The sequence below is a fragment of the Pogoniulus pusillus genome, unplaced genomic scaffold (genome assembly GCF_015220805.1).
Source record: "Pogoniulus pusillus isolate bPogPus1 unplaced genomic scaffold, bPogPus1.pri scaffold_58_arrow_ctg1, whole genome shotgun sequence".
NCBI lineage: Eukaryota > Metazoa > Chordata > Aves > Piciformes > Lybiidae > Pogoniulus > Pogoniulus pusillus.
Window position 1 is genome coordinate 657898 of NW_026974711.1, and position 16058 is coordinate 673955.

Consider the following 16058-nt stretch of genomic DNA (forward strand, 5'->3'; position numbering starts at 1 on the left):
AGCCTCCCTGCTCTCAGAGTTGCAGGGCAGTGAGGGGCTCTGCGGGTTGGATTTGCTGTGCCTGGGCTGCAGCTGGCATCTGGCCGCTGTGTCCTGGCTGGCTCCGTGCCCGGTGCTCTGCCAGCTCAGCTGGGTGCCCTGGCCAGCCTGGGCCTCTGTCCCTGGGCAGGGTGGTTGAGCTCCCAGCTGATCTTCCTCATTTCTTCACTGGAGGTCACTCTGCAGGTCCACAGCCTTCAGTTTCTTGGGTGTTTGCAGTTTGTCATCCTGGGGTTCAGGAGGTCTCTCTGGTCCTGCTGCCAGCGTGGCCTTGCTCAGGGTCAGGCACACCTTGAGCAGGACCTGCAAGGCTTTTGCTCTGCTCCTGCTGCTGGGAAGGCTCAGCAGACCCATCCTGGCCAGGCTGTGCCAGTGCTTGGCTGCTGGTCCTACTCTCAGCTCCTCCTTTGCCCATTCCTCCACATCCACATCTTTTTGGGCTGCTGCCAAATCACCTCCAGGCTGCCTTTGCAGGAGGAGGATTTTTGCTTTTCTTCTTCCCTTCTCTTTTCTTTTCCCTGCTGCTTCCCAGGTGGTTTGGAGAGGTTAGAAATTCCTGCCCAGTTCAGCTGCTTGGGCTGTACCAGGGCCTTGTCCCAGGTGATAAATTGGCTGCTTTAGACTGTGCCAAACACAGGCAAAAGCAAACAGTGGCTGGGAGGTTAAATCCTGCCCTGCCTGCCATAAGTGGCTTGGTCCAGGCTCTTTGCAAGGCAGGAGTGGATGCAGCAGAACAGCTCTGCCTGAGCAGCTCTGCCCTGGGGCTCAGCCCCTCCATGCTTTTGGCCTCTGCATTGCTGACCCTTCATGAACCCTTTGTTGTCCTCTGTAGTGTTGCTCTGCAGCCTCCTCCCTCTGCAACAAAAGCTTGCCCAGGAATCATCTCATGGGTGTCCCGGGCTGGGAAAGAGGAGAAAGCCATGGCCTGGGCTCCATGGCACCATGGAATGGGTTGGGTTGAAGGGGACCTTAAAGATCAGCCAGTTCCAACGCCCTGCCGTGGGCAGGGACACCTCCTGCTAGCCTCATCCAGCATGGCCTTGATGGGGCAGGAAGGGGGCTGGAGGAGGAGGAGGCTGGGGTGGAGGAGGCTGTGCTGGCACATGCAGTGCTGGAAGGTTCTCTCCAAGGAGAGCTTATCCAGGCCAACCTCCCACAGCAGAACCCTTGCTGGAGCTGCCTGCTCCGTGGAGCTGCCTCTGGGACTGTGCCTGGCCAGAGCCTGCCATGTGCTGTGGGTGCCCTTCTCAGGACATCCCAGGTGCCTCTCCTGCACTGAAGGACAGGAGGTCCCCAGGGAGCTCAGGAGCTGTTTTTGCCACTCTCCCCATGCCAGCAGGGCTGGGAGCTGCCTGCCCTGCCAGGGGCTGAGGCACAGCCAGACACAGTCCCCCTGGCAGATGGGACTCGTGCAGATGCTGGGCTGCAGGAGCCTCCTGTGGTGCCTCTGTGACACTTCTGCCTTCTTCTGTCCTGCAGGTCCCCAGAGCAAGGTGTCACGATGCCAACCCAACGAGCACAACTGCCTGGGCACGGAGCTCTGCATCCACATGAGCAAGCTCTGCAACGGCCTCCACGACTGCTTCGACGGCTCCGACGAGGGCTCACACTGCCGGGGTGGGTGTCTGGGGTGGGGGCAGGGCCCTGGAACCATTGGGGCTGGAAAGGACCCTTCCAGCTCATCAGGTCCAACTCTTACCCCAGCACTGCCAGGGCACTGCCAAGCACCCTCAGCACGGAGATGTGGCCCTCAGCATCACATCTCCAAGGCTTTGAAACCCTTCTAGGGATGGAGACTCAGTGGATGGTGGTTGGGAGGGGGCTGTGGTCTGGGGGTCTGCCCTGTGTGGTGCTGCCCCTGCCCCTGTCCTGCCTGCTGGGTGCTCAGGGACAAGGCTCAGTGGGGACCTTACAGTGCTGGAAGGCAGATTGGGCTGAGAGGATCCTGAAGGCATCTTCCAAGCAAGGATGTTCTGGGATGCTGCCACAAGGTCTCCACTTGCCCCTTGGCTGCCTCTGGCTGTGCCTGACTGCCTCTAGATGCCCCTGGCTGCCCCTGGTTCCTCTCTGGGTGGTGTGAGCCCCAGGCTGGGTTCGTGTGGCAGCTCCAGGCCGATCCCATTGCTCTGCCCTGTCCCGGGGCCATGGATCCAGGGATTATCCCGCGGCTGCAGTGCCTGCTCCCCAGCCTGCAGGTCAGAGAATGGCTGCATTGTGCCCAGGCTCTGCAGGCTGGCAGGGGCTGGGCACTGCTGCAGATGAGAGACAGCAGCAGGGGCTTGTGCCTAATTTTCAGGAGCTTTGAGCCCCCCTCCTGTTGCTAATCCTGCTGGAAGCCTCTCCCGGGGCAGCCTGTGCCAGCTCGCTGGGCACAGATTAGTGGCTCAGAATCGTGTCCTGGGCTGACCTCTGGGCTGGGGCTCTCTGAGCTCTGCTCTCCTGCCCAGTTTGTCCCATCTCAGCTGCAGGACCTTGCACTTCATGTCCCATGGGATCCATCTCTCCTTCCCATTCCAGAGCTGAGCTCCAGCTGCCAGGGGAGGAGCAGCCCGGGGTGGGTTCTGCAGCTGGCAATTAACATTTGGCTAATTGTTCTCATTGCCCCAGGTGGGGGTTGGTTTCTCACAGCACGTGGCCAGCACACACGAGGGGAGGGCAGGTCGTGCGTGGTTGCTGCTCACAGGTTTGGGCATGCTGGAGATATAAGCCCAAACCTGTGTCAGATGCCAAGGTCCGGCACGGGCAGAGCTGATGGTGCCACCCTGCTGAGGCATTTCCTTGCAGCTGGTTGTGAGCCCAGCCCCAACCTGCCTCTGCCTCAGGCTTGGCCTCAGGAGATAAGTTGGCACCTTGGTCCATGCTGCTGGTTGCCTGTTTGTGTGGTGGGACAAGAGGGAGTGGATGGAAGCTTGGGAAGGGAGGTTTGGAGTGGAGCTGAGGAAGAAATTCTTGAGAGCGAGGGTGGGGAGACCCTGGCACAGTCTTGCAGCTTTGAGTACCCCCTGGTGACCTCCTGTCCCCTCTTGTGCCACAGAGCAATTGGCCAACTGCACGGCGCTGGGCTGCCAGCACCACTGTGTGCCCACACTGGCTGGACCTGCCTGCTACTGCAACAACTCCTTCCAGCTGGCAGAGGACCGCAGGAGCTGCAGAGGTTGGTGTGGGCTGAGCACAGCTGGCACCAGGGCACGGCGCTGGCAGCTCCTCAGCTGTGGTTGTTGCTGTGGTTTTGGGGCTTGAACTCAGGGCACTGGGACTCAGCAGACCTTGGTCTTATGGGAGAGAATGGAGGGGCTGGTGGGATGGGAGTCTGGGGTGGGATGGGAGTCTCATGGGATGGGAATCTCCTGGGATGGGACTCTGGAGAGGATGCTGCCAGGCAGGAGAGGGTCAGCAAGGCAGGATGAGATCAGTGGCTGGCAGTGTGAGGTGGCAGCAGCTCCATCTCCTTCCTTGCCCTGAGCAGAGCTGCAAGAGACCTCTGCCAGCTCCTGCAGGCAGCTCTGGGGCCAGAGGTCCTCGCTGGGGACTCCTCTTTCATCTGGCAGAAGGAAGCCATCAGCAGGAGCTTCGGGAGCTGCAGCTGGAGGAGCAGAGCTGGCAGCGGGGGAGGGGGGGGCTGGGGAATGATGAGGGCTGGGGAAGGCTCCTCCGTGGGGCCGGAGCTGTCCCTCGGCTGCTGCTGCAGGTGCAGGATCCCTCAGGCAGGGATTCCTCCCAGAGTTTGGGGGTCACATCCTGCCCTGCAGCCCTGCCCGGGGAGAAGGGAGGTTCTGTGTCCTCTCAGGGGAGCTCAGGAGATGTTGGCAGGTCCAAGCCTGGGGCTGTTGCTTTCCTTCTCAGACTTCGATGAGTGCAGCATCTATGGGACCTGCAGCCAGACCTGCACCAACTCGGAGGGCTCCTACACCTGCAGCTGCGTGGAAGGTTACCTGCTGCAGCCAGACAACAGGTCCTGCAAGGCCAAGAATGGTGAGAGCCTCGGGGAGACCACAGCCTCCATGCCAACCGTGGCCTCCTGCCCTGCTTCCTTGCTTCAGGCTGCCCTTGCTTGAGGACTCTTCTGTGCTCCCAGCTCCCTGCCCGTGTCGGGCTGCACATCGTGGCCTTGTCCCTGGAGCAGAGGAGCAGGGCTGCAGCCTGGCTCTGTGCAGCCATGAGCCCTGCCATGGCCTCCCTGCCACAGCCACAGCCTCCCTGCTATGGCTACCTTATCACAGCCACAGCCTCCCTGCCATGACCACCCTGCCATGGCCATGACCTCCCTTCCATGGCCATTCTGCCATAGCCATGACATCCCTGCCGCAGCCACCCTGCCATGGCCACGACCTCCCTGCCACAGCCTCCCTGCCACAGCCTCCCTGCCACAGCCTCCCTGCCACAGCCTCCCTGCCACAGCCACCCTGCCACAGCCACAGCCTCTCTGCCACAGCCTCTCTGCCACAGCCACCCTGCCATGGCTTCCCTGCCATGACCTCCCTACCACAGCCTCCCTGCCACAGCCATGACCTCCCTGCCACAGCCACCCAGCCCTGACCACTCTGCACCCCTTCCCCCCAGAGCCTGTGGACCGCCCCCCGGTGCTGCTGATCGCCAACTCCCAGAACATCCTGGCCACCTACCTGAGCGGAGCCCCCGTGCCCAACATCACCCCCACCAGTGCCAAGCAGACCACGGCCATGGACTTCAACTACGCTGAGGACACAGTGTGCTGGGTGCACGTGGGGGACAGTGCCTCCCAGACCGTGCTCAAGTGTGCCAGGATCCCCAACCTGAAGGGCTTCGTGGAGGAGCGCTCCATCAACATCTCGCTCAGCCTGCACCGTGAGTGCTGCTCCCCCCCAGGGCTGCTCCTGCTCCCCACCTGGGGCTGCTCCTGCTCCCCACCTGGGGCTGCTCCTGCTCCCCACCTGGGGCTGCTCCTGCTCCCCACCTGGGGCTGCTCCTGCTCCCCACCTGGGGCTGCTCCTGCTTCCCACCTGGGGCTACTCCTGCTCCCCACCTGGAGCTTGCTCCTGTTCCCTGCTGAGGCTGCTCCTGCTCCCCCCTGGGGCTGCTCCTGCTCCCCACCTGGAGCTTGCTCCTGCTCCCCACCTCGAGGCTGCTTCTGCTCCCCCTTGGGGCTTGCTCCTGCTCCCCCCTTATACTTGCTCCTGCTCCCCACCTGGAGCTTGCTCCTGCTCCCCACCTGGAGCTTGCTCCTGCTCCCCCCTGGGGCTTGCTCCTGCTCCCCCCTGGGGCTTGCTTCTGCTCCCCCCTGGAGCTTGCTCCTGCTCCCCACCTGGATCTTGCTCCTACTCTTGCTGCCATCTCCTTTCCAGCCCTGGTGTGTCCCCAGCAGTGGCAGTGTCACCAGGCTGTATCTGGGCAGGAGACAACTTTCTGTGGGTCCAGACACTGAGGGTTCAGCGTCCTGGCTCTGCTTCTCCTTCCTCCTTTCTATTTGCAGCAGGTTCTGTGGTTTCTTTCATGAGGAGGAGGAGGAGGAGCAGGGCTGGCACCTGTGGAGCAGGTTCAGGGGTGAAGGTTTCCCTGATTCCTCTTGTGTGTTTTTTTTCCACCCTTTGGCCAGGCCAGGAGCTGGTCCCACCCCAAGAGGTGACAGCAAACCCCAGGGCAGCTCTGTGAGTCAGCAGTGCCCAGGGGCAGGAGGTGGTTTCCTTGTGCCAGGGTGGTTACAGCTCCAGCTGCAGCTTGGCCTTGCTGGTCCCAGCTCAGCAGCCACAATGGGAGCAGAGTTCCCTGCTGGGGTTTCAGCTTGCCCCAGGCTGGTGGCTGTGTGGTGAACTCGAGCTGGCTCTGGGTATTTTTAGGGCAGGTTTATTTTTAGGGAGAGGCCTCACCCTCTGCAGGCCACAGCCTGAAATTAGGCTCAGCTCTGCTCCCCCCACCCTGCTTTGAGGAGGTTTGGGTCTCTTGCTCCTCTCCTAAAGCTTCAGAGATCCAGGGAGTGGTTTGGGTTGGAAGGGACCTTGAAGACCATCCAAGGCCAACATCCTGCCATGGGTAGGGACACCAGGCAGGGAGCAGCCACAACCTCCCTGGGTAACCTGTGCCAGTGTCTCCTCAGCCTCTCTCTCCAGAATTTCTTCCTCCTCTCCAATCTGTCTCCCCTCTTCCAGCTCAAAGCCTTTGGCTCTTGTCCTGGCACTCCCAGCCCTTGACCCAAGTCCCTCCCCAGCTCTCCTGGAGCCCCTTCAGGCACTGCAAGGCTGCTCTAAGGTCTCCCTGGAGCCTTCTCTTCTCCAGGCTGCACAGCCACAGCTCTTCCAGCCTGTCCCCACAGGGGAGGTTCTGCAGCCTCTGATCACTTTGTGGCCTCCTCTGGACCCTGTCCAGCAGCTCCAGATCCTTCATGTGCTGGGGCCCCAGAGCAGGAGGCAATGCTGCAGGTGGGGTCTGAGCAGAGCAGAGCAGAGGGGCAGAATCCCCTCCCTGTGCTGCTGCTCTCTTTGCTCCTGCTGCAGCCCAGGACACGTTTGGCTCTTTGGGCTGCCAGTGCCCATTGCTGGCTCATTGCATGGCAGTGCCCAGGGCTTCCTCAGGCTGGGTTTGCTCACCCTGTGGCTCCCTGGTGGGGCAGCTCCGTGTGGAGCTCAGCCTCTGCTCTTCCCATCCAGCTCCTTTGGTGTTGTAACTTCCTGAGCTGGGAGGGCAGCAGGGTGGTGGCTGGCAGCGGGCACGTGAGGCATGGGCTGTGGTTGAGCCAGGGGAAGGGAAACTGCTGGGGTGCAGCTGGGAGGTCTCGAGGTGTTCCTGAATCAGAATCACAGAGTCACAGAATCGTTTGGGTTGGAAGAGGTTCCCTGAGGCCATCGAGTTCAGCTGCTGAGCCAGCACCGCCATGGGCACCAAACCGTGCCCCCAGGTGCCATGGCTGAGTGGGGTTTGAACACCTCCAAGGATGGGGACTCCACCACCTCTCTGAGCAGGCAGCCCAAGATGTCCTTCCTCAGCCAGGTGCCCATGCTGGGAGGGTCCTGAGCTGTCTGAGTTGCCTTCTGCTGGCTGAGGATGCAGCAGCTCCAGGGGTCGTGACCTGGCTTGTGGGTTTAGGGTGGCTGCAGGAAGCCCACCCTGGGCAGAGCAGGTGGTGGGGAGGTGCTGGTGCAGGACCTGCAGCACCCATCCTGGCCAGAAGAGACTGTTGGCTGCTGGGGGCTTGGTTGGGCTGCAGGAGGCTGCTGTGAGCCGTGCCCAAGGGGAGAGGGCTGCTCCTGAGGAGGGCATCTGCAAGCCCAGGCAAGAGAAGCTGCCTTGGCCTCCTGCTGGGCTGTGACAGCTCAGGATGGAAGAGAGGAATTCAGCTGACCCGGGTGGGGAAGGCTCTGCCCTTGCCCCAGGGCACAGGAAAAGTGCCCATCCCTTGGGCCGGGCTGGGTGAGCTCCAGAGGTCCCTTTCAAGCCCACGGTGCTGGGATGCTGTGCAGCACAAAGGAGCTGGAGGAAGAGATCTCCCCCAGCCCTGGGGGTGATGCTGCAGCCACTGCTGGCAGGTGCCCAGGGGTCCCTCATAGAATCAGTCAGGGTTGGAAGGGACCACAAGGATCATCTGGTTCCAACTCCCCTGCCACGGGCAGGGACATCCTACCCTAGGGCAGGCTGGCCAGAGCCTCATCCAGCCTGGCACAGAAGTGGCACCTTCCAGCCAGCCCCCGGGGCTCAGCTCCCCTGCTGGGGGTTGCCCTTCTCTCTGGACCCACCTTGCAGGGGCTGATCCCTGCCCTCCGAGGCCTCTCTGGTCCCGTGGGTTTCCTCGGTCAGATCCCAGCCTCCACGTGTGCCTGAGACAATGTCCTCGTTTGTCTGGAGCTGAGCTTCCAAGGAATTCCAGAGCAAAACAACGCAGCAGAAACCCCAGAGCCCAGCAGGAGCTGCTGCCAAGCCTTGCGCTGCTGAGCCTGGGCACTGCTGGGGGGTCCACTGCAGGTCCTGCCCAGGGCTGGGATGGCTTTGGGTAGCTCTCCCCCAGCTCTGCCCACCCAGCTCAGTCCCCTGCCTGTGTCCCAGCCTTAGGCTGGCATCTGGGCCAAGCCCTGAGCTCTGCAGCCCTGCGGTGCCAGGGTTTGGCTCAGTGCAGTCTCTGTGCTGAGAGCTCCTTGGTGCCAGTGCTGCACCCACTGGTGCCAGGTCACAGCACCAAAGCTCAGGTGCCAGAGATTTGATTCCCTTCCAGCACAGGGCAGGTCTGAGCATCCCAGGGGATTTGGGCTGGTGCTGGGGGAGGGGTTAGAGCTGGCTCCTAGGAATGTCCTCTGTGCTGTGGGACACAGCCAGGGCTGCTGGGGAGGGGCTGCTGGGGAAGGGCTGCTGCAGCCTCTTTGATTTATTATTCCTTGGGTTAGGGTTTGTTGTTTTCTCTCTTTTTCTTTGGGCAAACAACTCCCCCCCCCAGGAAGGGCTTTGGAATCTCAGGAGGTCAGGTCCTGGCTGTGTTACCAACCCTGAGCAGCAGCAATCTGCCTGGTGCTGAAGGCTGCAGCAGATGAGCCTTGGGGTCCCTTCCAGCCTGGCATTCTGTGCCTCTGATTGAAATTCCTCCCTGGGCAGCTTCCTCCTCACCCAGCTGGTCTGGAGGTTGTTTTCCTTGACTCCACTTCAGCTCTGTTACTCCTAATGACCCAGACCTTGCCAGCAAGCAGAGCTGGGCCGGAGGGCTTGGGGACAGAAAGATTCCAGGAGCTGTAGCTCTGCAGAGCAGCCCAAGGTCATTTCTTGCCTTCCTTGGCATGGAAACCCAATTTGTGCTTCTTGCCTGTCTCAGCCCAGCCAGGAGGAGGCTCTGATATGAAGTCCCTTGGCAGGAGACCCAAAGGATTGGGAGTTAGCTGCTGGTGGCTTTTGCTCTGCCCTTGCTGATCCCTGGGGCTTAGGGACTTAAAAGCCCCAAGAGCCACAGAATGGTTTGGGTTGGAGAAGGCCTCTGAGAGCATCCAGGCCAACACCAACCCAGCACCACCATGGCCACCAAACCACAGCCTCAGGTGCCATGGCCACAGGGGTATGAACCCCTCCAGGCATGGGGGCTCCAGCACCTCCCTGGGCAGTCTGTGCTCCCTGTCCTGTCCCTTGTTCCTTGGCAGAAGAGCCCAAGCCCACCTGGCTCCAGCCTCTTCTTGGGGAGCTGCAGAGAGCCAGGAGGTCTCCCCTCAGGCTCCTCTTCTCCAGGCTGAGCACTCCCAGCTCCCTCAGCTGCTCCCAAACCTGAGCCCAGTTTGTCCAACAAGGGGACACAGCCTGAAGCTGTGCCAGGGCAGGCTCAGGCTGGATGTTGTTAGGAAGTTGTTGTCAGAGAGAGTGATTGGCACTGGAATGGGCTGCCCAGGGAGGTGGTGCAGTGCCCATGGCTGGAAGTGTTGGTGCCAAGCCTGGCTGGGGCACTGAGAGCCATGGTCTGGTTGGTTGGACAGGGCTGGGGGCTGGGTTGGGCTGGATGAGCTTGGAGCTCTCTGCCAACCTGCCTGATTCTTTGGTTCTATGATTTGTGGCCACTGCAAGCCTCTGATCACAGAATCACAGAGTGAAGCAGGTTGGAAGAGGCCTCTGGGATCACCCAGTCCAACCTAACACCTAACCCCTCTAATTAACTAACCCCTGGCACTAAGTGCTCACTCAGCCTCCTTTTAAACACCTCCAGGGATGGGCACTCCACCATCTCCCTGGGCAGCCCATTCCAATGCCAACAACTTCCTCCTAACATCCATTCTGAACCTGCCCTGGCACAGCTTGAGGCTGTGTCCCTGGGTGCCTGGCAGCAGAGACCAACCCCACCTGGCTACAGCCTCCCTTCAGGTGGTTGTAGAGAGCAATGAGGTCCCTCCTGATGGAGCAGGGAAAGGTCTTCTTTGCTTCTCCTCTTCTCAGGACAGAGAAGTCCTCACTGGTGTCCCCCCCCACAGAGGGGGAGCTCATTGCCAGGCTGCTGGAGGCAGAGGGGTGAGGAGAATGCCTGCAGAGGTTGGGATGCTCCTGTGCACAGAGCCTGCTTGGGTTGCCAGTGGATCTCAGATCCATGCTGGTGCCAGGTGCCCCACAGCTGAGCCCTGCTGGCATCCTCTCTACCTACCCTGCCCCCATTTTCCCTTTGTGGTCTCTCCTGCTGCCCAGAGCCATCCTGATGCCATCTCCCCGGGTTCCTGTGGAGCCTGTGGCCCTCTCCTCTCACCCCAAGAGCCTTGTGCTGAGCGTTGCTGCCCACCGAGTGGCCTCATTAGGCACAGTAATTAGCGAGCCCTTGGCTGCCCTCCCTGGCACTCAGAGGAGCAAGACCCAGCTCTGCTCCTGCTCTCCCCAGGCTCCCGTGGCCATGGTGGTGCTGGGCTGGAGGGTCTCAGGGCTGTGCCAGCCTTGTTGGCTCTGCTGCCCCTCTCTGGCTCCCTACCGGTGCTGGCCAAGGCTCCAGTGTCTGGGGCTGGTGCCAGAGGGCTCCAGACAGCCCAGGGCTCTGTGGGGGTGCTCCAGAATCTTCCATCCACCTCTCCCTGGGGGTGGATGGGGCTGGGCATTGCCCCACAGAGCAGGGTGGGCTTTGGGGGTGCTGTTGTACCCCCTGGCAGTGCTGGGGCTGTGTGGGTTGGGGCCACGAGGTCCTGCCCAGCATCCACTCAAGTTGTCCTGGCCTGGGCCACCAATTTCCACCCAGCATCACCACCTCCTCCTCCTCCTCCTCCTCCTCCTCCTCCTCCTCCTCTTCCTCCTCTTCCTCCTCTTCCTCCTCTTCCTCCTCTTCCTCCTCTTCCTCCTCTTCCTCCTCTTCCTCCTCCTCCTCCAGGCTCAGCAGCTCCAGAGAGGGCAGGGGGAGAGTTTATTTATTCCTTAGCCTAGTTTCTTTGAGGGAATGAGACTGAGGTGATCCTGGGGGCTCTACCTGCTGCTCACTGAGCTCCCCACATGCATGGTGTGGTGGGGCTGGAAGGGACTTCTGGAGCCCTCCCAGCCCAACCCCCCTGCTCCATCCAGCAGGGCACCCACAGCATCTTGCCCGGGCCCACAGTGCCCAGGTAGGTTCTGGAAACACCCAGAGAAGGAGACTCCAGTCTGGGCAGCCTGCTCCAGGGCTCTGAACCCTCAAAGTCCAGAATGTTTTTGTGTGGTCCCCACTTGGGGAGCAGGGTCGAGGTGGTGACTCCTCAGGCAAGGGGAGCGGGGGGTCTGTTCTGGGCAGCAGGGGTGGGCTGTGTCAGAGCCTGGAACAGTGCAGGGTGTCTGTCTGCCCTCCCCTGGCAAGCACCCTGAGGGCTGGAGTTTGCCTTTATGCCTGTCCTGGGGAGGGCAGATGGAGCCCAGGAGCTGTGTTTATCCAGGGCTGGGGCGCACAGAGCCTGGCTTGTTCTCGCGGGGGGGGGCAGGGGAAGAGCCTGCAGATCATGGCATTCTGTCAGCCTATCCAAGGGATCATTCCCTCCCAGAAGGAGAGTAGGAAGCCGATGGATGTGTGGAGCCCTTGGGACCACATTCCTGGCGAGCCTGCAGCCTGCGTCCCTCTGCTGGAGGCGGCTTGGAACCGAAGCCTTCCGCAGCAGCCTCCCTGCCTTGGCTCTCTGGTGCCTGCTGCCCTGTGGGCATCCTGCTGGGTGGCCCTTTGGACACGGCCCACCCCTGTCCCCAACCCCTGGGGCTCTGGCTCGGGGGGGGGGATGGGTTGCCAGCAGCAGGAGATGGTTCAGCACTCGGCCAGCCCAGGAGCTGGCTCTCAGAGTGGCTTCTCTGCTCCCATCCTGGCGTGGGCTGCTGTCTGCTTGGGCTGAGGGCTCCGTGGGTGTCCTTTCATGGGCTACCTGCCCACATCCCTGGCACCATCCCAGGTCAGGTTTGGGGCTCTGAACAACCTGCTTTGGTTGGGGATGTCCCTGCGGGCTGCAGGGGCTTGGCCGAGGTGTGACCTCCAGGGGTCCCCGTCTAAGCCGATGCAGCCTGCGGTTTGCTGAGCAATCTGCACCTTTGCCTCTCTCGGTGGTTGCTCTTCCACGTGGAGCTGAGCAGGAGCCCAGGGAGCTGCTGCTGGCCGTGGGCAGCCCCGGGGCAGCTGCCCTGGCGGTGTCGAAATCGCTGCCCGCAGCCGAGCAGCGCAGGGCTGGAGCCGTTTCCTTCCTCCGGGCTCAGGCCACGACTGAGCTGCTTGCAGAGTGCACAGCAACTGATTCACGCCGGGGGGGGGGGAAGTTATCTGCTGGCTCAGCACAGCTCCCTCCCCAGCAGCCCACAGCCGTGCTCAGGGCTGAGTTGGCTGCTCCAGCCCTCGGGGCTGAGGCAGGGAGAAGCTCTGGCAGGACGATCCTTGAGCTGCTGACCCCTTGGTGTCAAGAGACTCTTTGACAGGGACAAGATGATCCCAGCACAGGATAAGGCTGGAGCTGGGGAGGGAGAAGGTCAGTGCTGAGAGTGCCTGGAAACGTTTGGAAGAGTAGATGAGGCCAAGAACTCCTTGGGTGGAGGCTGGACCCTTCTGCTGGGACTGTTGCTGGCCCTTAGCATGCCCTGATAGTGCTGCACTGGGTCTTAGCCCAGGGCCAGAAGAGCCTGGGCTGGAGAGGACACCTGAGAGTCTTCTCCAGCTAGCCACAGGGCTGTTGGCCCCAAAGCATTTTCAGCCTCCTCCACTGGTGACCATGGCAGTCAAAGGCCTTGAGCAGTCTGGGCTGGTGGAGGTGTCCTTCCCATGGCAGGAGGTTGGCACTGGATGGGTCTTCAAGGTCCCTTCCAACCCAACCCATTTGAGGAATCTATGACCAGATTGCCAGGCTGGGAGGGACCCCAAGGCTCATCTGGCCCAACCTTTGCAGGTGGCAGTGGAGGTGACAGGAGCTGGCCCAGCACTCTGTCAGGCTGGGTCTTTAAACTGCCCAGCATGAGGAACTCCACTGCTGCCCCTGGGAGCTGATCCCAGTCTCTGGCTGAGCTCATGGAGAAGGGAACAGAGATGGCTTCGTGTGGGAACTGCAGCAAAAGCTTGGTCAGGATCTCTGAGCCCAGGAAACATCTGCCAGGGTGGCTGCCAGGCTCTGCTGGGGTTGCCAGCCTGCCCTTGTTGAGCAACCTGCTGTGATGATGAAGTTCTTGGTGCTCCCTCTGCCCTCTCCCCGTGAGGATGGCCATGGGCAAAGGCAGCCTCAAATCCTGGGGTCAGCCCTGGGCCCCTCACTGCAGGAAGGACATTGAGGGGCTGGAGCAGGTTCAGAGAAGGCCAACAAAGTTGGGGAAGGATCTTGAGAGGAGAACTGGTGAGGGGCAGCAGAGGGGGCTGGGGGTCTTCAGCCTGAGAAGGGGAGGCTGAGCCTCACACCAGCCTCCTTCAGGGAAGCTGGAGCCAGGTGAGGTTGGTCTCTTCTCCCAAGGACCCAGGGCTAGAATGGGAGGAAATGGCCTCAAGTTGATCCAGGTGAGGTTTGGTTTGGCCATGAGAGACAATTTCTGCCCTGCAGGGGTGGTCAGGGACTGGCACAGGCTGCCCAGGGAGGTGGTGAAGTGCCCATCCCTGGAGGTGTTCCATAAACCTGAGGCCATGGCACCTGGAGCCATGGTTTGGTGCCAGGGTGGTGCTGGGTTGGTGTTGGACTGGATGGTCCTGGAGAGCTTTCCCAACCCATTCTGTGATTCTCCTGCCCTGTGGCTCTGAGTGGGGCTGTGGCTGTGGCTCCCCAGCTGCTGAGCCTGCTCAGCTCCTTCCAGGAAGAGCCTTCCCAGTTGACCTTCCCTGTTCGTGCCCCCAGCTCGTTCCTCAAACTCCAGCCCACAGATCAGTCTTGGGCAATGAGCTCTGAGTGTTGCAACTGCTCACAGCCCTGGCTGAGCACGGGGGAGGATGTGGAGTGGGAGCTGGTGGGGGTGGACTCACCAACCAGCTCCTACCCACTGCTGGCAGCTGTGGGCAGGAGGAGAGGGGGTGGGCACCACCTCCTGGCTTCATCCTTTCAGGAGGGTTGTTCACAGGCGTGGACTGGTCCCTGCTGGTGTCCCTGGGCTGGGTCCTTGCTGCAATTTGTTGCTCATGGGTGGCTGTGGGATAGAGAATGATAGAATCAGTCAGGGAGGGACCAGAAAGATCATCCAGTTCCACAGTTCCAACCCCCCTGCAATGGGCAGGGACACCCTACCCTAGCTCAGACTGCACAGAGCCTCATCCAGCCTGGCCTTAAACCCCTCCAGGGATGGGCATGGGCAGGGACCCTCTACCCTAGCTCAGGCTGCCCACAGCCTCAGCCAGCCTGGCCTTAAACACCTCCAGGAATGAGTCCACAACCACCTCCCTGAGCAACCCATTCCAGGCTCTCACCATTCTCATGCTGAACAACTTCCTCCTCAACATCTACTGCCCTCCTCGGTGGGGGGCACAGAATTGGGGTGGGGAGAGAGGCTGCATCCCTCCTTCCCTCCCCCAAAGGCAAGGAGGGGGGGAGAGGTCCCTGCAGGTTGCCAGGAGGGGTTCAAAACAAGCATCTGCTCCATGAGCTCCTGGAGAAGGGTCAGGAGGAAATCCAGGTTTAGCTGAGGCTACGAGAAAGAGCTGGAAAATAATGATGGTAAATAATAATTATTATCATTAATAACACAAAGTGGTTCCCGGGGAGGGGCTGGGAGGCTGTGGAGAGCTGGGAGAGGAGCAGAGAGCTGCAAAACAAAAGCCTTTGAGCAGGGTAATGCTTTCCAGCTGCAAAAATACAGCCTGGGAGGGGAGCTTGCGTCACCCCCAGCACTCTGCTGCCCCGGGATGAGCTGGGGGCCTGACTGGGAGACCCCCGGGAGGAGCAGGAACCTTCCCCCTCCCAGGAGCAGCAGGACCCCCCCCACTCCGGTGCTCAGCTGGGGTCCCAGAGTTTGCTTTGTGCCTTTCCCCTCTGATCCCTGTGCAGCCTCTGAGGGACTCTTTGTTGGTGAACTTGTCCCTGCTGGCGAGCAGGAGGTGTCCTGGCTGCGGGGGCAGGAGATGGCTGCAGCGCAGCAGGGCAAGGCTGGTGAGGTGGCAACCCCCGGGGCAGCAGGGTGAGGGGGCACAGCAGCAGCGAGGTGTGCTGGTGATGATGATGGTGGCCATCCTGAGAGGAAGGCAGTGAGGAGCAGCCCATTCTGCATCCAGGGAGAGCTGGAGGCCTCCCAGTGTCCTGCTCCCATCCTCTCCCTCCCTCCCTCCCCCCCCCCCCGGGTCCTGTGACTGTGACTCAGCCCCGCGGGCGCCAGCCCAGACCTGCTGGTTTGGGGAATTCTCGCACATCGCTGAGCTGCAGCCGCCCCCTGCCCTGCTCCGGGGGTGAATCAGGCCTGGGGGGTGCAGGGGCAGGTGGGTGCTTGGCCAACACCACCTCAAGAGCCTGGCCTTTGCCTGCCCCAACCCCCCCCCCCACCAAAGCCCCCCACCCCAGGCACATTTTGGGTGGTTTTCAGCACAAAACCCCTTGGGCACCCAGGCACTGGGCAGGGGGTGCAGGGGCTCTGCCTGCACTTGGGAGCCCAAATTTTGCCCTGGGAGCCCCCCAGCAGCTCTGGCACGTTGGGCAGTGCAGCAGGAGCTGGTCTGAGGCCAATTCCTTGGCTTTTGGCTCTCCCTTCTTGTTTTCATGAGCTGCATCATGCTGGGTGGTGGCCGCAGGCTTCGCAACCTCACCCTTCCGCAGGGCAGGGTGGTTGGTCACCAGCTGGCCACCACCACTGCCAGGACATCTCCATCCCTGAGGACACAAAATGCTCCCTTGGAGGAGAGCAGACTTGATCTGGCCTCCTTGGAGGGCTTTGGGGTTTGTGTTTGTGCTGGGACAGGACACCCCCAGGCAGCAGAGTTGCTCTGCTGAGGCTCACCAGCGGCCAAGGAGGACTTTGTGGTGCTGCAGCCAGACAGGGCCTGAGCCCATGGGGCTGAGTCCCACGAGCAGGGGAAGCCTGAGGCAGAACCTCCTGGCTTGGGCCATCCTCTCCTTCTCTCTGCTTTAGAGCTCCACAAGATCTGGCTGGGCTCCTCCAGGGCTGCCTGGATCCTGCTGCCCACAGCTGGTTGGGCTCCAGGGATGCTCCTGTCCCCATGGAGCTGC

At 61.4% G+C, this 16058-nt stretch overlaps 1 protein-coding gene across 2 annotated transcripts in view; it reads left to right on the top strand.

The window, feature by feature from the left end:
• The window catches only part of LRP1 (LDL receptor related protein 1), an 85864-nt gene that overhangs the window by 19593 nt on the left and 50213 nt on the right, over positions 1-16058 (top strand). For both annotated transcript variants that reach the window (XM_064141508.1, XM_064141509.1), the window contains exons 3-6: positions 1519-1656; positions 3074-3193; positions 3883-4011; positions 4600-4863. In XM_064141508.1, the coding sequence (XP_063997578.1) occupies positions 1519-1656; positions 3074-3193; positions 3883-4011; positions 4600-4863 (651 nt within the window). The remainder of the gene's footprint in view (positions 1-1518; positions 1657-3073; positions 3194-3882; positions 4012-4599; positions 4864-16058) is intronic.